General features: G+C 35.8%; 1 protein-coding gene across 2 annotated transcripts in view; it reads left to right on the top strand.

Annotated features, from left to right (window-relative positions):
* Hk (potassium voltage-gated channel subfamily A regulatory beta subunit hyperkinetic) overlaps positions 1 to 23,828 on the top strand; it is a 63,042-nt gene that overhangs the window by 30,249 nt on the left and 8,965 nt on the right. For both annotated transcript variants that reach the window (XM_074117356.1, XM_074117355.1), the window contains 9 exons: positions 8,395 to 8,534; positions 13,300 to 13,507; positions 19,555 to 19,682; positions 19,966 to 20,172; positions 20,384 to 20,481; positions 20,787 to 20,855; positions 21,330 to 21,551; positions 22,690 to 22,948; positions 23,274 to 23,369. In XM_074117356.1, coding sequence (XP_073973457.1) covers positions 8,426 to 8,534; positions 13,300 to 13,507; positions 19,555 to 19,682; positions 19,966 to 20,172; positions 20,384 to 20,481; positions 20,787 to 20,855; positions 21,330 to 21,551; positions 22,690 to 22,791 — 1,143 coding nt within the window. In that variant the 5' untranslated portion in view covers positions 8,395 to 8,425 and the 3' untranslated portion in view covers positions 22,792 to 22,948; positions 23,274 to 23,369. The remainder of the gene's footprint in view (positions 1 to 8,394; positions 8,535 to 13,299; positions 13,508 to 19,554; positions 19,683 to 19,965; positions 20,173 to 20,383; positions 20,482 to 20,786; positions 20,856 to 21,329; positions 21,552 to 22,689; positions 22,949 to 23,273; positions 23,370 to 23,828) is intronic.

Raw genomic sequence — 23,828 nt, 5'->3', positions numbered from 1 at the left:
AAAAATAACATTCGGTTCTGGGGGGAAAAAAATCTTTGCATTTACATAATAATTTTATGTACGTACTCCTTGTTTAGTGTAAGCAGGTTGTATTCACACTGTTTAGCGCCCTAAAATTAATGGTGGTATACATTTTAATGATGAGTTTTGAATTTTTTGCTCAAAAAACCTTTTTCCAAAAATGTAACAAAATAACGAATAAATACATAAATACTATATTATTATAAAATACGCCCGTATAATTAATAAGATTTCCACCTTCATTAAGAACGTCTGCTAATGGAGAGTTACTCCCTCTACCCTCACAGAACTTATCACATCCATTAAGATCGCTAATGTAAAATAGATTAGAATTTATGATGTATAGGAAGGCTGTTCAATTTAGATTTAGAACCATCCACGCTTTGAACGGTTCATTATAAAAGTTACTTCAGTAATAAACAAAACAAAGTTGTGGGTTTCCAACGGAAATAAATGTTTAGGAGATCATAAACAGTAAGAAGATGTGTGTACCGGATCCACATGTATTTATTGGGGCAGTTTATTGATTTATTCAATAATTTATATCGATATATTCTGCACGTTACCATATATCGGTGGTTACTTTGCATTTTGATTCCTAGTCGTAGAATCGTATTTTCACAAACTTGTTATCTATGAAGTTTTAATCCTTTATAGGGTTTTAGATAGATGCATCTAATAATCTCTTTATCAAGATTTTATACATTAACACTTGGTTCTTAAATAGTCAACTTCATCATCAAAAACCTTAAATTTACCTGCATTAAAATAAAAAGTTACGTACGGCCTATTATTTAGGCAAGCTTTACATCCAACCAATGGTCAGATATGGGATGGAGTCGCATAGCTAAACATATTCAAGCAAGTCCAAGAATGGGAATCGATCCCAGCACCTGAAATACATCTGAGCTTTGAGGTTCTCGCTTCAACCGGCCGGCTATCAAGGCCTTTGTGTACATCCAGTTGCAAATAGAAGACTCCAAATTTGGGAATGATTTCTACCCGCCAAGGCACATTGAAACTACAGTTATACGATAGATAACATGAATATGATCAATATTTTTAACCAAAATGGGGAAGTTTCCTTAAATATTTTCGACTGTGTCTCTCCTTTTCAAAAAGTGGGCTTAAATTGAATCTCCAGTGAAAATGGTATCAATTGAAATTTATATATCTGCCTTTCAGTTGCTTCGTGAGAACCTCTTTCATGAAAATTCCAACAACCTGTGGACTCAATTGGCCCAAAAGGTAATGAATTCTCAATGGCACGCATGCGCAATGTCGGATTTGAACATAATCGGGCTCTGGGGAGTTCAAAACGTTCATTTCCAGGGAATGAACAAATCTGCACAATTGGAATACTCTCTTTTTCGAAACGGGATCTAAAACAACCTTTCAGTGAAGTTGTTTTGGCAACTGACGTTTTTTTTTTCTCCCAAATAGTGTGCGACAATATCGACTACGTCATGCAAACAGGACGTACACATGCACATACAGAATTTTCGCTTTGTTACGTTGAAAGATCGATGATTAGCAGCAGCAACGGGCGACAAACTGTGATTCCGATTGGTAACTAATGCCATGCATGGCCCATTTGCTCTGAAAGATACTACTTTGGTTCGTTTGCTTTTCTCCGCTCGTTTATCACTGTCTGCACATTTAACGCGTCGTTTCATTTTCTATTGTGACTGTCCGCGAGAGAAAGAGAGAGAGAGAACGATTCTGTTCATGAAATTCATTATCGCTTTGTAAAAGAACAGCTTTCTCAGGAGGTAGTTCATTCATTGGGCCACACTCAAAGAGGGTAAGAGAATCAAGAGAATAGAGGTTTCGATGTTGTGTTTTCGCCGGAAGCTGAACTTTCGAACTTATTTACCCACCCCCATTGCTGGGTGCCATTCATTTTATCGTGAAAGTACATCTTAAAGCATACTGAAAGCGGACGTTCAGAGAGATTCGGTAAAAACAGAAAAGTAGCTCTTCGTCCAGTGTGTTTTATAAATCGAGCACAACATCCTTTTTTTTTTAAAAAAAATGCTGATATTACTACGTAAATCCGGATATGTAGAGATCCTGCCCTTCCTCTTCCCCATAAGGTCTTATCCTTTGAATCCCAGATATTCAAGGATATTCCCTGTCAAACTCTTCGCAACCTCTTCAAGTATTTCTTGGTTGGCATGGTTACCAACACAATAACAATAGAATTGGCCTTTCTCTTTTTTATATCTCTCAATCAGAGCTGATCAATTACCAAGATCGATTACTAATTAAATAAATAGGATATCGCAGGCTTTTGCCTGCCTCTCTGTTACGTAATCCAACTCATTACGAAGATTTGTAGGGAGGAAGTGCTATGTAGGCGTTGTTCTAAAGTGCTATTTCTGTGCATTTTACGATTATTAAAACACCCACAAAATGTTGCCCCATAAATTAAATATTCGTTGCTATAATTCGGAGTTTGCAAAATATCTGTAGTAATATGGTCTCTCAAACTTTGTACATAGTACAAAGGCGAACAACCTTAGCGTTATTTGAGACGTATTGATTCTACATTAAGGAATAAATAATTAGAGATTTATAGATAATATAAATTATCACGTTTAGAATTAATATTTAGTGCATTAAGTAATTCTCAGCTAAACATATTCAATAAACCCATCCTTAAAAAACCTTAACAAAAACTTACAGTTTAAAATGTTAAGTATAAGGGTTGATTAAACGCCAAAAGGTACACAAATCAGCGAGTACCCAACATTTCATTAATACTTCATTAATATTTAAGTAATTCTACTGCATTAATTTTCATTAATAAGTTATTTTTTAGAATTTATTAGATATCACAAACCCTTATGCTGGCCATTTTCGTCTTCAAAATATATGTTCAAGTAGCACTGTAGATTGACTGTAATATCTAGTTATTTATAATAATCAAACTATTAATTACAGGTTAAAAAGAAAAACGTTATAAAAAATAAAATAAAAATATGAGGCTAAAAAATTCAAAACCTTGTTTAAAAAAATGCTTACACCAACTTACATCAATGATTTTGTTTATTTTATTTATTTATTTTTATTTTTAAATAAAAATCGTCGGTTTAAGTTCATTCTTCGATTAAAGTAATTGTTATTGTATGTAGTAGTCAAACGTTTATAATAATAGGTAATAATTATCTGGCTTTATCGCAAATAATATAGTTTTCTTCAATTACATTCTCAATCTAGGTGTTCTTCCCACAATGTTGTATATATGTAATATAAAATAAATAAAATATACATATTTTTTAGGACAGCTAATTATTCCAGTATTTTACTATAAGTAAAATTAGGGGGACTAAATTAAATTACAATAGAGAAATGAGGGCGCTAATGGCCATAGACGTCGATGCGCCGGCAGAAAAAAAAAAAAAAAAAAAAAAAAAAAAAAATAGAGAAATGAATAATTATTGTTTAATAATCTACTTGTTATTAACTGTGTGTTAATTGTGCTCTCGAATATTTCGGTAAGACGAATTCAAGACAGTAGCCTACTCTAACTTTATCTTTACTTTAACATGCATGTACATATATATGTGATTTATCATAATTATAACAAAAAATATTATAAATGAAGTGGCCAGCATAAGGGTCTGTGATATCTAATAAATTCTAAAAAAATAACTTATTAATGAAAATTAATGCAGTAGAATTACTTAAATATTAATGAAGTATTAATGAAATGTTGGGTACTCGCTGATTTGTGTACCTTTTGGCGTTTAATCAACCCTTATACTTAACATTTTAAACTGTAAGTTTTTGTTAAGGAGATTTTTGTACCTTTTGGATAGATTTTCCTTTTTGTCTATTTTACAAAGTTACATATCTGCTTTACAGATTTTTTTAAAATTTGGAATAAGCAATTCTATCATTATAACCTGATAAGGTGTTAACTACCACTGGAGAGATCTTTTTAAAGAATGATTGTAGTTGCGGCTCCCAAACCATCCCCAATAACAATTTTTTTGAGAAAGCGTTTTGAATAACATAGGAAGGTATTTGTACGTAAATAGCAAAATTAAACTGCGATTTCAGTACTTCCTTTTAAGAGGAGTAAGAAAAATAAACTAGGATTGCAGTACTTCTCCCTAAAAGGCAAAGAGGCAAAGATTTTTTAATCGAACAATTCATTGATTTAAATCGGTTCACTCATTGATAATTTAAACGATTGCAGTACTTCCTCTTAGTAGGAGCAAGAGAATCAGCAACGTAGAGGAGCTTTAACCACTTATTCGAGCTGAATTTTATCAAAATCGGACTAAGCGTTATAGTAATATTGGTAATAATAGTTTTAGAAAGGGCCTTATTTGGGTGGAGCAAACTCCCCTCCTTATGAGGCATGGCGTCGAGACTTTTAAAGTGCAAATCTGTATGAAATTTCGATTCGAATGACACTTCATTCATAAAAATCGGTTCACGTGTCGATAATTTGAAACGATTGCTATACTTCCCCTTAACAAGTGTAAGAGCTGATCGCCGCTTTAATGTTACGTAGGGGAGCCCTAACCCTATCATCCTACCAAATTTTATCAAAATCGGGCCAAGATTTACAGAGTAATTAGTAATAATAATTTTGGAGGGGGCCTTACATAAAGGAAGCTAACTCCTCTCCCATTCGATGTACAGCGTCGGGACCCCCAAAAGGCACATCTACATAAAATATTGAATCGAATGACACCTCATTCATGAAAATCGGTTCACGCGTTTAGGCGCTACGTTGTTTACAAAAAAGGTAACAACAAGAACAACAACAACAACAACAACAAGAAGAACAAGAACATTTTTTGAAAAAGCCGTTTTTGCTCATTTTCGGCAACTTTTTTCTCGAAACCTATTAGATCTGGGTGGCTGCAAAAAAATTACAGTTATAAAGGAGGGTTTGGAGTAAGATTTAAAGAAAATTTGGGAATTTTATCTTTTATAGAAAAAGAGAAAAAAATTGTCAAAGTTGGGTGTTTTTCAACGTTACGCTTTTTCGTGCAGTTTTTGATGGTCAACCCTTATACAACTGTCCTACCGGACAGTTTTAATCTGCAGTGAACACAAATGACATTCTCATCGTTTTAAGCACATTCCTTTGTCTCCGAATATTTGTATCATATTTAATTCTTACGAACATTTTTACAGTTTGTGAAACCTGAACATTATCCTGAAATCCTATTTTCATGGAGTGAATTTTCCTATAAAAGTGGTTCAAGTAACCGTTACTGATCTAAATTATGTGTAAGACGTTCACAGGAATTTCTTTGGTGTTGTTAAAAAAAAACAAAATAGATTGGGTAAAATGATGGGTACTTCCTTTTTGTCAGTGAATCGGAGATAGGAGCGTAGATCTGTCTGAGACGTAGCATTGCGGAGGAAAATATCCCTTTCTGCTAATCTGGCCCTTAGGTCAATTTTTCTGTAACAATTATTTAATATAAGTTGCAGAATTGCTTGTGTACGATCACTACAGTTAGTGTAAAGGAAATTGTTGCATCTATTTTCAAGAATGACCAAAAAAGTGAAAAATTCATTCTGAGGCACTTTTGGTTAACAACGTTTTGACCGATAAGTTACGATCGGATTCGTCGTAGAACCCATGTGTAATTAATTACGTTTTTGAAGTATTTGGTTAACACACACTCAGACCATTTTGTAAAAACCACTTTTTGGGCACCTCAAAAACGAATACCTCCTGTGAATACTGGTTATAGAAAATTTTACAACTTCTCCTTACTTTATAGAAGACCCCCCCCACCCTCCGCTGAAACATTTCGTGTTTTTATAGACGCCCTGGTGAACAAAAAGTTCCCCCTATCTAACCGCTGGATGCATGCATTACTTCTAGGTCATGCTGATGTAGCAGACAACTCCTTGCCTTGTCTCCCTTACTGACGGCAACATATTGTATTGTTGGAGATTTATTTTAGCAAAAACTGTCCAGGGTACCTTCTACTTTTTTTTGCTTATTCGAGGCCCTGCCGTCAGGGTTGAGAGCTAGGCCCTACCCTACAAACAATGTACACAAAATGTAAAACCTTAATTGAACCGTGTAGAGTTAGATTGCGTGATAGAAGTTCGCAACTTGCGTGGCTATTGGCTGCTTCACTGGAGGTTCTCTAACTGCAGAATACCATGCGAAGGCCAACTTACCTTAATATTTCATATAAAATTCCCACAGTGTTTATATTTTTATAAGTAAAATTTTATTTGGATATAGAAGTCTCTATTAGAACTTTACGCAGTTGAAAATCTTATCTTGGTTGGAATAATCTATGCCAAAATATATAATATAGAAGGATCATATGAATATGGACATGTTTAGGAAGCGGTAGTTCGTGTAAATGTGGAAGTATAAACAGGAAGTGGTTTTAAAAGCAACTGCAACCCAGGCACCAATATCCTGCCGGAAGTGGCATACTACTTGCCTATTTTAGAAATTTGTTCCGAAGAGTTGAGAAGCGAGCGAAGCTGGTGTTAGCTGTCCGAAGATCATAGATTCAAGCAGCTTACCTAAAATCGAAGGATTAAGAATTTACCTGGGCATCACATTTCATTTCACCAAAAATTGATCTACCGCTTACAGGACCCCTCCAAGATGGTTGCCAAAGGGTATAAGGAATGGCGTCACTGGTTCCCTCAAACTAACCATAAAGGATAAACTCTAATCTGTACAGGGCAGGCCCAAACTAATATAAGCTTGCAACCGGACGTTAGTGTTCAAGGAGGATGGAATTTGAATCAAGGGCAGGACAATCCTTTGGGAGTTTAGTGGTTTGGGGAGCTGCCAGACAGGTCGTGCCCAGGGGATCAATCCAGTGGTCTGTTCTAATTACTAGCTAATATTGCAGTTAACGTTAATTTCTATCTCTGACTACGTGGCCTAAATAATGTCTTTCCTCTTCAAATAGCCGATCAAACAAATCAATATAATGAAAACCAAATAATATGGAGTTAACTCTCACGCGATGTTTCCTTACAGCGCTTTACGTAATTAGATTTAGACTTGGAATTTTTACTAAAAGAGATCGTTGGCTTCAATAACAGTTTAACTAAATAAAATTATTTATTGTGGGACAGACACGCAAACCTCTTTAATTGAATCCTCATTTGCTAGTTCAAGGAAGAAGGAAGTTGTGTACATGGATTTCCGGTAAAAATTAAAACTCGGAAAAACTTGCATATTTGCCGCACTTCCGGTCAAGGCGGCCAGCGGAAGTAAACAATTCACACGATTTCCCTTTTTAATGTACTGACAGTTCTAATTTAAACATTATATGCTGACTAGATCATGTCTGCAGTACTATTCACTAGAATGAAGGAGATCTTCCGGTTTGCCAGATCAAAACGCGGTATTTCCGCAAATCAGCTTTGTAAACGATCGCCAGACTTCTTGCCGGCAGCTGTGTCAAGGAAATTAATAAAAATAACAAAGCAGGCCAAATATATTTATTCAGTTTGGCTCATTATAATTGTAATTTATAAAATCATATTTGGGAAGCGTGCCCATTTAATCAGGTACAGGTGGGGCGCTAAAGGAATTAGTTCAGTGTAACTGTGGACATTTGGAGTGTCTATATTGTTTCTTTTCTCATTAGTTTAATTGAGATCTTGTTATTCCTTAGCAATCATGAAATCTTGGCCGATAGATTTCTCCGACAGTTTCTTGCCGGACATGATTGCAACTTCCTGATTCTATTAGCAGGAGCAAGATAAAAAAAATTATATTTTTTTTTTATTTTTACTTTTTTTGCTGAGTACAAAATGTTGTCCGAAGAATCGTGAGTATTGATTTTATGATTTTTTTTTGTATTTTTTCTTAGTTCCCGTAAGAGTTAAGTTTTGTAATCATCCTGATTTCCGGTTTTAAGTTTTGGAACAAAAAAAAAGAAGCGATGTTTACAGATAGTCTGTGTTGCAGAAAGGAAGTTATTACATCACGTTTCCTTCAATAGAACCCTGCTATTTATTACTTCCTTGGCATTTTTCACGACTACCGGATATTTACTGAGCCTAGTGAGCTAGGTGCTTACTACATTAATTGTTGCTGTAAGAAACAGTTCGAAGTGGTGTTCTGAGACGATAGATGTAACTTTAAAATGCAAATCTTATTTAAATCGGTTTAATAATTACTTGACAGTAATTTAACGTCGGCCGCCTCGAAAGTAATGTTGAACAACTAGAGTCCCACTTGTTCATTATCCTCTGATTGCAAGCAAAACTGTGTAAGGTTAGCGTGAATTTTAGAGCTGAAATAAGTTACATAGTATAACCTTTCTATCTAACAAGATTTAGAACAGTTATTCTAATCGCATTACGTATCACAAAATCTAATTAGTGGGATATACTCTGTTACAGGTGTCGTGCACCAATCGCCAGCATTGAGTTTATGGAAGAGTTAAGCGAGACAATGGGCACCAACAGTCGACAGTTGACACCCGGTCTCAGGTACCGAAATCTTGGCAAGAGTGGACTGCGAGTATCAAATATTGGTTTAGGTAGGTGTTTTGTTTATTTCTGCTTCTCCATCTACCTATTCATTGGCTTTCTTTTGAAATAAAAATAAAAAACTCCTAGATAAATAACAGCTAGATATTTATAACCTGAACGAATTAGAAGAGAGAACAGCCCGCCATCTACAAACGATCTCCCGCCAAATATTCCTCCAACACTTGTTCAAGTTTTTTGTTTAATTATTGTTCTAGAATTCTCGTTAAAAAATGGTCTCATGTTAATACTTTATTTTTGCGACAGAAATTCATAATGCAGCCAAAAGAAATACGAAAATAATATATTCTTGAACAGTAATTCATGCTTCAAGTCCCACTAATTACCTTGTTTCCCCTAATTGGTCTAGCTAGCATTATTCGGCTCATTTATTCTGCACACTCTATTTATTTGGTGTTTGCGGGAAATTAAAAAGCACACGACTTTGTTCTTTCCGTTTGAGTGAAGCTGAAGGAAGCTTACGTCATAGATCTCACAGTATCCTAGTTAAAAAAGTTCTCTAAAAAGAGAGTTTTAAAGTGATGACGTATCTCCAAGTTCAGAAAATAAAACCCTTACGCGTCTGTCTAGAAAAGTGCTCAGTACTGAAATTTATAGACTAACTATGAAACAGTATATAGTCGCACTTCCGGTAGGATAATGTTCTCCCCCACTCAGGCTCACGGTTCAAGATTATATTCTATATTCACAGCAAGTGTTAGAACCGAACTAGATTTCTTTGATGAGTCTAACATGATCACTTCCTGTGAAGAAACTCGCTTAAACAAAGTAGCCTGCCAAAATGTTTCAGTTTTAGATGGTACATACGAGAGGTACTTGGTGACACTGAGAGGGTACTTAGAAGCAAATCTAAACAGCACGCCCCACTCCAGAACTGTACTTCCTGGAACAATTTGGGAAATATACGAGTCATCCATTTACAAGTATGCCATCGATTTAGCTTACCATGGAAGACTCGATGTGGCCACGCGTATCGATTGAGGAAAGAGATACTGATTTTGACCAAAAACGTTTCTCGTTTCTCTGATGGCTTCTTGTCAAAATATAGCTGATGCCAAAAACTTTATCGTTAAAGTTTAATCAGGTGGCAACTATGATTTTTATTGTATTTATTTTCGTGATGGCCGCACAGTTCCAAAACACTCTCACTTCAGAAAACTTAAAAAACATGTTTTTACGGTAAAAAAAAAAATAAAGAAGATCGATTTAATTGCAATCACCCGCCTGTAGGAGCAAGCGAAGTTAAAAGATCAGCTTTGCCTTAAAACTAAACTTCAATAGAATTAATGCACAAATAAACAGAATAAGGCAAAAAGGTCTTCTACATTAGATACAAATATCGCAATTAAGCGCGCTTACCATCATCTGACTAATTGCTCTGCAAACTTTAATCCCGATGAAAATGTTTGGCAAAAGTTCAACTCAAACACTGAGCAGATTTATATGAACAAGGATGTAATTTGTTGTACGAATTACAAGTACGAGTAGAATTGTGTTTTTTACTTGTATGCAGTGTTGTTATATCTTTACTCTTGACTGTAGAAGTACTGTCAAAGGTCGTGTCAAAGTTTTAAAAATTTAGTTATCTTTAAGTCGTGTGAGTGTGCCCACCAGATTTTTGTCTAAAAATGAACATTTTAAAACTCCTTTTATCCATAGATTCTGCGTGTTGTTGTTGTCGTCAAGACGGGTTTATTTATGAGTGTTTACGTTACGACCAATGCTTCCTTGATCCATCACTGCCAGCTATGTCCTCTACAGCGTCATAGTTTGGGAAAATTAATTAATATCCGCAAGTTTGTTGCCACAGTACTGTTATTATTACGAAAGGAGGGGGCGGAGGTTCCATCCTGGACAGAGTGCTTTATGAATTACTGGCTTATGTCCTGTCTTAGTGTGATTCTTGCATCAGGATGACGGATTGTTCCCATTTTGTGTCACCTGCACCAGCTCGAAACCACCTGTTCTCTGTGAACTGTTTCTTTTTTCTCAACTTGTCATCTTGTCTCTTGCAGCTGAATAGCATAATCCATAAAAATGGAGCCAAGGTGAAGCATTGTTGGCCACACAATAGATGATTATTCTTTTTGGAAACACTGTCATTTATTTAAAAATATCTTGAACACTGGCTAGACTCTCACCACCGATGTTCTAATTTAATTTCTCTTGAAATCTACTGTTTGCAGTTAAAAATTATTAACTTCAATATTATTCACTTAAAAAATCTAAGCATTGAAATGCACCTCCAGTCAGCCTAATGTCTTCATTTAATACATCTGCTGCCAATATTTGTTTGAAAATTGGTAAGTCCAATCTTTACACTTATACCATTTGGAAATCTGAATATAGTGTCATATACTGTCAAATTACAGATAAGTTTATTCATTTTTAACAAATACCATGAACATATTGAGTCCAGCGTGAATTCAATTAGCAATTTTGTAGATCGAACATAGGAGTTTGTTAATTTCATTTTGGGCTTGGTGTTTATTCATTTAAAGAGAGGACTAATTGATTTAGGTGGTGCTGGCTCTAGAGCTGAAAGTTCTGCCCCCATGTTGACGGTATATCATGCAAACCATGTACATGACTAATAGGTTTTCCCTAAAAACGTTTTTTTATTCCCTTAAGCCCTTCTCAATGTAACAATATATTTACTGTCTGATTAATATTAAGAATATTCTTATAAATTAATTTCATATTATTATTGCAGCTGTCTGGGACAATAGACAGCGCTGGTTAATTTAATTCCAGCATTTTGTGAGAAAGAAGCCACAAGATAAACTAATAAATGGTCAAAATCAATTTTTTTTTCTTTTTTAAAGTAAACCAAGATTTCACTTCTGGGTAGAACAGATTAAGAATGTGTCTATCTGGTGTGATTTCTGTTCGGAAGGAAGAAAGGCAGCGATCTATTTTAAGACCAGAGATCTTCAGGGTCCTGATTGTCCTGTGATTGAGTGAGATAATTCTGTTTTTCCTGGGAATCTCTCGAGGCCCCTGGTTAAATCTGTTCTAGGACTCTGAGGAGTGAGCAGACATCTTTACAATTTATGGCTCTCATCAGAAACAATTTTGTTGAGTACAAAACAGTTTTGTAGAGATTGATTTTGTAGAGAGTTTTGTAGAGTAGTTGTGAAACATAGCCAATCACCCGTATAGCACAGATTGTTTGGAGTGTAATGGGATTAGATTTAGGATATTCCATGAAGGAGGCTGGAGAGTTCAGGCGGCTAGTTAGATTGTTGTCTGATTTGTCCGGAAAGATAGGAGATTCAGGGCTTAACTCGACCGCTCAGAGAAATAAGCCACACAAATTAGGGCTAAAATGATAGATTAAGGGCTGCAATTGCTGGTGACAGTGATGCCTGCCTTAAGATCTATCTGAAGAACAAAAAATCTACTTTCGCTGAAAGATAATTAGATCGCTTGAAGTGTGATTCTGCAAGATTTACAAAATACAGAACCACGGGGACTATCTCTTCGTCTAACTTCAAATCTCTCCACAAAGATCTCAGTTTTCCCAGTTCCAAGGCGCTGTAAAGAAACAGGAAAAATTCCTTGAACTAAAACGGAACTTTTTTTCTTCTTATCGTAGTAAGACCATTCTCTTTTTTTTTTAGACCGTTGCTACTTCTTACGGGTTTGAGATGATCCTCGACGACAAAGTAGAGGAACGGACTTTGGAAAGGTTAGGGGAAAAAATGGGTTTCTACACTTTGAAGTTTGCTTTCAGTATCAGTAGTTCCAACACATTTCCCAGATTTCATACCGTGATCCAAGGGTAATCAATTAAAAATTTTGGGAGGCTTCTTTCTAACAATAAGCTTTTCATATTGATATTTATATCTATTTGAAAATGATTTCTTGTTGTTTGGCACTCAGCTGTGGCAAGTTGATTTGTGTGGTGAAGTTGTTGATATATTTCTCTTTTATTCTAAATTGGAATTGATCCACCAGAGAGTGGTGCGAATGGCGTGCGTGACGTCATTGAGTAGTTTACTAGGTGATATATAATGTGGCAGAGATAGGAAAGTATGCTTTATTGATTTCCACAGACGAAAGTGTTACTTTAAATACATTTAACATAAAAAAATATATACAACATTTATTTATTTCTGTTTACATTTAGGCATTTGAACTGCTTTGGTCATTAGCGCCTGCTCTTCATTATTGTTACCTTCTCTTAACCTTATCACCCGTATAATGGTTGAAGGCGTTCAGGTTGTGTGAAATACTTGAAGCATTTCATCTTGCATTTAGCGGATTACATTTCTAATGCCAGGGTGTTCTCCTTAGAGAAAATAGCCGGTAAGGATTCCAGTCCTAGGTGCAAGTTGATAGTGACCGACAAACAAAGACGTTGCAGTTTGTGCTTGAAACATGAAGGGGAAAATAAAGTTGCTTTGTAATCGTGCTGTCCAGTTTCTTCTTTGTAGTTTCCAATTCTGTTCCTGTGGATGAAACTTTAGGGATCTGGTTTAGTCTGTATTTTATATCGAAGTCTGTCATAATACTTTTCAATTATTACTTATTGCATTACTGAAAACTGCGGTCTCAGAAGACTTCGTGAGGTCTGTGCTACCTTTTGCTGGTGAGAGATGAAATAACTAAAGAAGCATGTTTAAAAAACAAATATACTATAATATAGAATTAGAATTAATTAAAAAAAATTATCATTCTTGTTATTATCAGATCTTATTTGATCTTAAAAAAAAAATAAACTCACATAATTTCTTAATTGTTTAATTGCAGGTGCATGGGTAACGTTTGGTGGTGCAGTAAGCGAGGCAGATGCTGAAGCTGTGATAGAGGCTGCCTACCTGGCAGGCATCAATCTGTTCGATCTCTCTGAGGCCCACACCGGCCCGAGGGCTGAACTATTGTTGGGCCAGATCTTGAAGCGTAAACCTTGGCCCAGATCTTCATATATAGTTACTACGAAAATTTATTTCAATTCAAAGTTAGTATAAGTTTATTTATTTTTATTTTCAATTTGGGTGACGAGCAGTGTTCCCTCTAATTTTTTGTGACCTGTGTGCGCACATTTTAAAGTGTGTGCAGTTTTTCCAAAATAAACAAATTTTGTGCGGCAATTTAAAAAAGTGCACAGAATAAAAAAAAAGACAATACAATAATAGTATTAATATTCAGCCAAATTTTGTACCTACTTATACGAATTAACTCGATCTTACCAGCATACCATACATTACATTACAACGGAACACAGGGAAAAAACTACCCTAAAATCAAGTCAAAGCATTAGTTCGTGGAGACAGAATTTAGCTGATTACTGTGGCTCCCCTTTTCCATTCAAATGGAAAATAAGAAAATTTAAATACAATGTTAAAACGTTGTCTGCTTCTAATTTTTTCAATTAAAACATTTGTCAAAACAAACAGACAAGAAAAATTCACAATTACTTATTATTGAACAATTTTAGAATTAAGGATTACATTTTTATTAATGGCATTTATTTTATAACTTCTCTCTCCTCTCTTTTGGTTTTTACCATTCTGCATAAATTTACTGAAATTTGCAAAATTTTTGTGCGCGCGAATATTTTTCATGTGCGCTTTGTTTAAAATTTATGTGCGCGCGCACACGCGCACAGCTTAGAGGGAACACTGGTGACGAGTACATTTTGAGTTAATGAATGATGTGGAAACTCTTGTGATTCTAATCCTAGAATCTGATCTTGTGTTGCAAAAACTGTATATTTTATAAAGAGCTCTCAACTACAATAAGAATTTGAGGCAAAAGTTTGGTACCTAATAGAAATTTATTAATTGATAATGGCAGTGTTCCCAGTTAGGGTATAAGTTGGCAATATCATACAACTCAGGTGGTCTAATAAAACACTTTTATAAAATTATTCGCAGCGGTTCCTCCTTAGAGATATTATTTGTTGATGTGGGAAAGAAGATATGGTCATGTGCTTTTCTAATTATTATGAATTAATAATACAAAGATTGTTATAACTTGTTAGTAAAATTAGTTTATAATCTAGCGGATAACTGTTTGGAATAATAGATATTCCGCTGGAGCTTTACAAAGTTTAGATGTAAAGTTAGTGGCGCTACTACTTTGGGACACTCTGGTTTTATCTGGGCCACAGAATGGTTCAAAGTTGCCGCAAACTTTCTTAACGCTTTATCATTCCACAAACAAGCCACCACATACATCTATGGTATCTATTCTCCCTGACGGCATATTATGTAGTTGTTTTTGTGTTCAACTCTGACGGAACTGTAGTGTGCCCTTTATACTTGCGATGAAAAACTTTAAAAGTTTTCCATAAAGTTAGACAATTAAAGTACCTCTACTTGAGCGGCAGGGATTGTGCAAGAAGGGGATTTGACGGGAGATTGTCTAGACAGCAAAAGCTGAATTCCCTTTTGGAAGTTCTTTTTCTTATTTCGGGAAAGCAAGTCAAATGTTTATATAAAGTCGATCCGAAATACTTCTTTTGAGATATCTCAAGTCCAAAATAGGTTTTAAGGAAGTTCAGTTTTTGAATGTGTTGTATTCTTTTGTTTGTTTCTCTTTTTTTTGTAAGTGAACCCTCCAGCAAGTAAACGGAAGCCCTTAGACTTTAATTTTGTTTGAGTACTCTGCAAAATAGTACGCACAGGATTCAGTATCTTAGCGAAGAATATCCCCCAAACGAATTTTCTCAATACTACTCCAACAATTATCTTTGTGCTTGCATACTCATGTATCTACCTTACAATCTACGATTAAAATAGGCTTAGGATTTGCAAAAACTTCGCAACTGAAATTCCTCTCATTTCGTTTTTATGAAATTTTCTTCAAACTAGCTCTGACTGGTTTTCCTCAAGTTCTTATCTTGGTCAAGATCGTACTTTTGGGTTTGGGTGAGGAAAAAAAACCGGGTTGTTTTCCAGAAACTTTGACTAATCTAGTCTGTAAAGTATTATTTCCGCTACACCTATTTCCGCTAGACTGTCGGCAATCTTCAAAGATAACAACTATTTATTGACCTCCCTTGTCATCCTTACTTATCTACTACTACATTACTTATTTGTTACACATTTATTGATTGTAAATATTCAGTAAACAAATATTTGCAATAAAAGTTTTAGTTCTTCATGAAAGTAATGTATTCAAAGAAAACCATAGGAAATGCGTTTCAAAGGAAATCTTTAAAAACCTATTGAGTTATGTTGCGTTCATTGGAAAGCGATATTTCCGGATTTTAGGGAAAACAGATTTTATGAAGAGTGAAATTGGGTTGTATTTGCTAGAATTTGATTATTCTTTTGTAGACACATATGTAGGAAATCTATGTTAATTGAAATTAAATCTTACATCTGTCCACTCTAACTGAATTAGTCTGAGTTTGAACATTCTACAGAGCGGTCTTTAATATATATATATGTATATATATATATTCAGCTAAAGCTGGGTATTAAATTCCAACAACATTATTATGTGGAGAGTACAAGCTCATCTTGTTCGTATGCAGGATCTCTCGCAATAACTCAGATTTGCGCCGACAGGGAGAGTGGTTAGCAAGGCAGACAAAGTAAACATGTTTGTGCAAGTCGAGGAGTAGGTGCCGTGATGTGAAGGTGGGTTTGTAAGTTGTAATACAGAAGAAGTAGCAGACTGACCTATATATTGGGGCTCCACTCTCAGCACTCTAGTTTCTATCGATCGGTATTCATTAATCGAATCGATATTCTCAGACCTTGAAAACAGCTGTCATTTTTTCACACTGTCTGCTGCCAGCCGATATCTTCTTACCACCTTCTTTATCGCTCTTCAAAGGGGAGTATTGTGATAGTCTCAAAGTTTCGTAATTTAGATATTGACTCGCTTCTGACTCTATTCCATTCGACCGAAATCCGTCAACAGGAAGAACGAATTTACTGGAGCGGTATTAGACTACTTCCGTTTACTGTAGGAGAGCCAAATAGTCTCCGTTGTCGACCTAATTACTGTTGCGTCCCATCTATCTATCACTCGCCTAACACTTAAGATAGACTGATCCCTATAATGTTTCTTGTTTTGTGTGATGTTGAGAACCACTCTGTGTAGTGAATTGATACGATCGCCATCCTAAGGAGGTACTTAGGTACTTTGTATTAGTCCAAATCCCGCCCGTCGAAAATATATCTTCCTATCCCCGACTTGCCACCTCAGCAAGCCGAGATGCCCCGGAACACACCACGTGGAATTGTGATTAACGTGAGAGCTTTACGGATGTACTGCAATCCCGTGGGTACAAAAGGAATACTAAACACTGCTCTATCCTCTTTGTATGCAGAATAGTAATACATATTTGCAATAGGTTACAATCTTGCGAACTTTCTCAAAACAACATCACTCTTCTAACGCGCATGATGAGAAAATAGAATCTATTCTTGAAAAATAATAATATATTGTCACATACGATTGGTTGTGAGTGGTATCCATGGTAACATAACACCGTACATTAGTATGTGGCGAGTAGCCACATTCATAGCGCGCCAATATCTCTGAAATTTACCGCGCAGACAACAACAGTTCTGCCGCCATTCAATAAATAATTCCCACTATTTTGCTTTTACAGTTTGCCTACTTGCTTGTCAGGGTTTAGGTATGGATTTTCCATTTCGTTTGCACCTACTTTACTCTTTCATTATTCTCATTTAGGTATTTGTACTTTCTCTCAAGATAATTCCACCAAATGTTTTTCTAATACTGCGCGAACGTAGAACCGCAAAATAATTTCTTGATTTTTGTCAAATCAAATGAAGTTTTTTAAACTTTTATGTTGTACTAACATTGAAAATTTTATTTGTAATTGTTTATTTAAATAACTTCATCTTTAAAAGTTCAATAACATCCTTTTTTTCGAAAACTTATTCATAAAACGTAACTTGCCCAAAAAAAAAAAAAACTTAAAAAATGTGAAACACAAAAATTTAGATATTAAGTCGGAATTCTTGCTGTTTCAAAACCTTTTTACAATCACAATCAAGGGCAAAAAGTTTTTTTTTAAAACTTCGACTTTAATTTTTATTATTAAAAAGCTCGGAGTGAATCTGGAACTTTTAAGAGCAAAACTTTCAGCGAGGAAACCTTTTCTTTAATAAGTTCATAAAAATGTTTTTTTAAAAGTTGTATGGACTTTTCCAACTTTTGATTTTTAGTGTGCATTTGAGAGTCAGTGAACACTTTAGCCCAATTTAGAAAAATTAGTAAGCACAAACTTTATATTTCGTTTAGGTACAAAATGATGGCAGCACTTAGACCAGTAAAAACTTGTGGCCATAAGGCTTTGAAGCAACCTCCTGAAGACGTCATACCTTCTCTAGATCATCAAAGCCGCTCCTGGAGAGTTATTGAAACTACTGTCATTGATTTGGCACTGTAAGCCACACTTTACCCAGGCTATAACGGGGGAACTCCCCTAGCACTTTCCTGGAAAGGCGGGAAGCCGACAGTCAGGAATATCCATTCCCTGAAATCCTTCCTAGATGTTCTAAAGAAAGCTCCCACAAATTAAGATGATCTGAAAAGTTCGAGAATGTTCTTCTACAACATTCCTGGAAACCACTCTGGCTCTCTTGCAAAGTTCTAGGTACTGTGAAGAGCTGGAAGTCAGATATTCCCATACCGAAGTGCTTCTTCTAGGATCCTGTCCTCAGATATTATGTGGACATCACCTTTAGCCAAGCACCAGGTGGAGAAAAGTGAAATTGAGGATTACCTCAATCCAAGCGAGCGGTTATTTCCCACTCTGTTAGTCCCGCTCCTGAGAGTAGTGTTCAGGGGGATCACGACAAGGAAGAATAAAGTAGCACAACTGATTTCCTCCAAAAATAAATTTCTTGGAAATAAGTTTTAAAAAAAGTTAAGTTATTTGAGATTACACTTGGTAAGAAAACTGATGGACGAATTTTTAAGCAAGTTGGGAAACATTGGTCGTAAAGACACCCTTTCGGGATCTTCTTTGATTTAAATACAATATTTCTCACAGACAGGCGCACGGAGAAGTGAAAGTGGGGAAGTTTAGTTAACAAAGAAACAAAGAAATTAGAGAAGTGGTGCCGACTCGAGGAGGAAACAGACTCAGGTGTCTGAACAGAAGTCTCGCCGCACAGAGCGGATGTGACTCGGAATTGTAATAGCGGCATGTTCCGCACTGTTCCAGTGACCTTATTAACTCTCTGCAACACCACTTGGCCGCACTGCGTACTTTACTTCTCTTTTTGTTGCTATCCCAAAATTTATTATACTTTTATTTGGATTACTTATAATTTATTACCCTCTTTTTTTCCTCTTTCTCCTACAAACATATCTACTACACCATTTTCTTAATAAAAATTTAATGAGAGAACGAATCGAACTTAATAAATATTTACACAGTGCGATTTAAGAAGGGAAAAATTTAAGTTCATAATGTATCTTGAAGAATCTTCATAGTGAGTTTAAAATGGCCGGTTTGCTCCGATGGCTTTTGTTTTTAAAGATTTGGTTTAATCATAATTTCACCCACTATGAGTTCCCAATATGAGAATGTCTCCTAAGTTAGATTAGAAAATGGAATGGGTCGTTGTTTATGGTAAGGTTTTCCTTGTAGTGCCGAACCCTCACAGATCTAGAAGGAAAAACTCTCCATTTTCCTACCGGTCCTTTGTTGTTCTAGACTCCAAGTGCTTCTGCATAATCTAATTGATTCTCAAGCATTTTCACCTAATTTTTCTTTTAATAAACCAAGTGGTTGTTGGAAAGTGCATTAGAGGTAAGGCATAGCCACTGTGGATGGTCATAATTCTCTTGTTGCTGATGGTTTTGGCCGCAAGTTCGGCTTGTCTTTAGAGAGGCTTCTACAAAGAGAAAAGCTGCAAGATGCACAGTATCAGAACTAATAATCACTTCTTTGGATGTTTTTGTGCTGTTATTTAGGATGTTTATTTACAGTGGTTCAATTAGCTGCAAAGATAAAGATCTTCAGTTTTCTTTTTATTGTATTATCTAATCTATTTCCATTCGCAGGTCGGATGAACGGGGTCTATCCCGGAAGCACATAATAGAGAGCGTGAAAGCGTCCTTGGTCAGACTACAGCTAGATTACATTGACGTGGTCATCATTCACAAATGTGACCCGATGTGCCCTACCGAAGGTACGCCAATATATTTCTCAATCTTTATTTTTATGAATGAGAGAAGTGAATAAGAAACTCTAGTGCAGTTTATTTAAACTTTCTCAAAATTTCCGAAGATGTCCTTTGATCAGCACTCATACTGCTTTTAACACCAAACTAGTTGCGTTTTCTAACGTCTTGAGCTGTAGCTCACAAGTAATACCCGCTAGTCAATGCAGTCTTGATCAAACCTGGCCTCTTATATCTTTCATTATGCATAAATCACGTTGGTTTAAATTGCATTGTATTGTCTGAAATGCAGAGACGGTTCGAGCGATGAATCATGTAATTAGCCAAGGATGGGTAATGTACTGGGGTACAGCCAAATGGACGCCCGTCGAGATAATGGATGCCTATTCTAATTGCCGACAATTCAACTGCATTACACCAATCATAGAACAGGCTGAGTACCATATGTTCTGCAGGGAGAAAACTGAATTATATATGGCTGAATTGTACAATAAAATTGGTGAGTAATAATTTTTAAAATAACGCAAATAAAATATAAAGTTTTAATTTCCCGCAATTCTGAGTGTTCACTTAAATAACATACAGACATTCAGTTCAATAACTTACATAAACCCAAGAAATTTTAAGGTGTAACCAAAATTTCTCTTACGTGAAGTAAAACTGGAAAATAACAAATTACTAAAACTTTTTGTTTTTGTTCGTCCTTCTAGGTGTGGGATTGATGGCTTGGTCACCCATGGGAATGGGTTTAGTCTCGCCTAAAGTGGATGAAACTTCTGCTCAAGTATTAACTAGGTCTGCACTGAAAGTAAGTAATTTTCTTATACAGTATTAATTTACACTGGCTTGCTACTTACTGGTGAAATCCTGAGAATAATGGTTAGTGTTGGTACGTGGTCAAATGGCAGCATTGTTTGGTACCAGAGGGAGATTCCAAGTATGACATCTTGTTGTGATTTCTGAAAATGTGTAGGAATCAGTTCCCAGGCGACTTTCTATAAACTCCTCCTTCTTACCGAAAATCAGTCCCGTAGAAATGCACCAAATAGACAAATAAGCAAAAGGAATAGTATAAGATTAAAAATAAAACTGCATATCGCTTTTTTGTTTCAGCACAATAAGTATACGTCTTTCAGTTGGAGTGAAGATGAAACATTGCCCAGCAGTAAAGATTCCAAAGATGTAAGTTTCAGTCAAATTATTTACCATAAAATAAGACTGGAGTAAAACTGGACTTGACTGCAAAGTCCCAAATATTAATTTTTATTAGGTTGTAGTCTTAGTCTGCTATAATTAATTTATTTAAAGAACAAGATATTTTGAAATTAAAAGCTGAACGGTGGATTTCATTTTTCTTTTTGTATACAAGTTGTAAGTTTTATATCGTGATTAATCGAATTAGCAAATTTAGCGATTCCTTAGAATTTAAAGATAATTTTGCTAAGATAATCTCAAAAAGATATTTACATAAATCTTTTGGATTGATGGATTCCAAGATTCAGGAAACTGATTTTTTTAAACTGTAATCTAAGTTGAGACGAATCAATGAAATAAAAAAGTAATGAAATAGTTTGCTTAGTTTTTAATAATAAATATTATTGAAAGTAATATAAACCTAAACTTAGTAACAGTAAGTTCTTCTAACGTTCTGCCCAGGGATGTTGGGGAGGCGGCGGTGGGGGCGGCAAGCCGGACAAGAGCGCCGAGAAAAGCGCTCAGAACGAGAAACTGAAGCAGGTGGAACAGATCGCTGAACGACTGGGCTGTTCGCTGACCCAGCTGAGTATAGCCTGGTGCAGCAAGAATGATTCAGTCCAGTGTCTGCTGCTGGGAGCCACCACTGTGCAGCATTTATACCACTGTATACACAGTCTCCAGGTAAGTCGGATTTGTTATTACGAGTATTATTATCATCTGTTAATTAAAGCGGCAAGTAGCTGAAGTTCGTGCCCTAATTTCTATCTCCTTTTTCATGACTGCATGGTCACGAAGAGGTAGCTAGCAGGAACTAGTTCGCTGGTCCGATATGCCTGCCTGTGACCTAAATTTAAGCAGATGTGCAGGACCTCTAAAAAGATGTTCGATTCGCATTCCGCTCCTACATAGGGCGATTTCTGACTGTCCAGGAACAAAACTTGTGGGCCTTCTGTGAAGTACGCTGCCATCCCCGGCCCTTAGAATTTATGATCTGTTCAGATAGTTACTCAGGGTAGCTAGCGTCTTTTTTTAAAAAAAAATCACAACGAACCCTTTCAACGTATTCCTAACTGAAAATCGTCCTGCGTAAATATTTATTAATATTGAATCGTATTAAATTTGTTATTAAGAAAAAGGTTTAGTATACTTGTAGAAAAATAAATAAGAAATTTAATTCAAACAAAAATAATAAATTCTGAGGTAACAACTGCCTGCGTCGTTCTCTTTTTAAACACTTCTGGCACCTTGGAATCGTCGAAGATAAGGGATCCAAAGCAGCTAAATGCTAAATTGCTTCAAACTTATAATTTTATTTTGATAAGAACCTTCTGCCTTTCCTCTAGCGTACAAGTATTTTTTTCTTTTCTTCAAAAACTACAAGTTTTAATATTTTGGCGACTATACCCAATCTTAAGAGTGTACTTTGTTAGAGATATCGTATTAACACTGCATAAGATAAGATCTGTACATTCCTATGTAACCGTTGTTTAGCTTTGTATATGTCGCATGTCGCATCACTTTCTAAGGCTACCTTGAAGAGTAAGTGATTCTGTGCCTTCTTGACTTTTAGCGTTTGTCATGAAATCAGAGGAGGTGATCTCCCTTCTTCCTTGAAAATAACTCGTGAATCTTTCACAGCTACTAATTAAAGACTAAACTAAGTCCACTAATTAAAGTCAAATTCATCCATGACAAGTATAATTCTTACCATGCTGATAACACTTATTGGCTTCTTTAATGTGGACTATTAAATCTGAAATGATACCACAATCTTTTTTTTTTGTCTGAAATAATGGACTTTTACTTTGTTCTGTTTAAGTTGGTGCCAAAATTGAACACAGTAATAATGGCAGAACTGGAGACAGTATTGGGCAACAAGCCAGTGAGAGCGCCCATGGTGTCCACTTTGGCGCTCAGATGACAGACAATGGTGCCGGCCACAGCCGGCGCCGAAGAAGAATTATCACCCACCAAGAGGGATGAATCGCCAACGGAGTCTAAACAGAACAAAATGCCGTTCTGCACCGTTCAGTGACGCTACTATCCAGACGGAGGGGATACATAGTGGCACCTTATCGGTAAGACCATTAGTGTATTTAATTTATTTTTAAAGAGGAATTTAAAACAAGTTAATTTTGTGGCTAATTATTGGGAAGGGATTAGCTCAATGATTATTGCGGAGATCCAGGAATCAAGTCCAGCTAAGATTCTTCCTAGGAACCTCTTTGGGCTAGACTGTGTTGTTCGAGATGAAAAAAATTCTGTCCCGAGCCAGGAAGATCCCTGAAAGAAATCCTGGCACCACTAACCTTAGATGTCGACCCATCTTTATAGGAAAATCTAAAAGCATTACTTTGTATCGTCTTAAAATAACAACTAATGAAGTTTGTAAAATTGTTTCAGATTGGAGGGCCTGTACGAAAAAAATTGCAAGATTTTTGCTTGCTTGGCTTATTACTGCAAATCTACTTTTCACCATTTTCAAACTTTTTTATAGCGGTAAGACCTGTTTTTTTAAACAAAATTATTTGCATACATTCTTAAAAATTCAAAATTAGCATTCCTACTTTAAAATAATGGTGGTTATAAAAAAAATGAGTTCATATTTCGAATTAAAACGTCAATAGTTCATATTTTTTGTGAATTCTGTATTAATGTTCAAGTCGCAGCCAATAGTGCTAAATCCTGTAGCATTTAAGCCTAACACCACTCAGTGTTGACTTCCCAAGCCGAAGTAGTTGTGAGTGCAACTATTTTGATTTAGCGAGCCCTCAGGCAAACTCTAACTTAGTCCAATTCAAGGTATTATGCGACTTGTTCTGAACATAGAGGTGACTGTCGAGAAGGGAGCACTTAAGGCACCAGAACCCTAGTAAGTTAGCAATCTCTCCAGGCTCTCTAAACCCTGAAGGCTTCTTATTCTTCTACCTTCTTCTGAAGGCACTTTTTTCTTGGCAG

The sequence above is a fragment of the Rhodnius prolixus genome, unplaced genomic scaffold (genome assembly GCF_049639745.1).
Source record: "Rhodnius prolixus isolate KJV_2025 unplaced genomic scaffold, Rpr scaffold_2, whole genome shotgun sequence".
Lineage (NCBI taxonomy): Eukaryota > Metazoa > Arthropoda > Insecta > Hemiptera > Reduviidae > Rhodnius > Rhodnius prolixus.
This window is presented reverse-complemented; position numbering and strand designations above follow the sequence as displayed.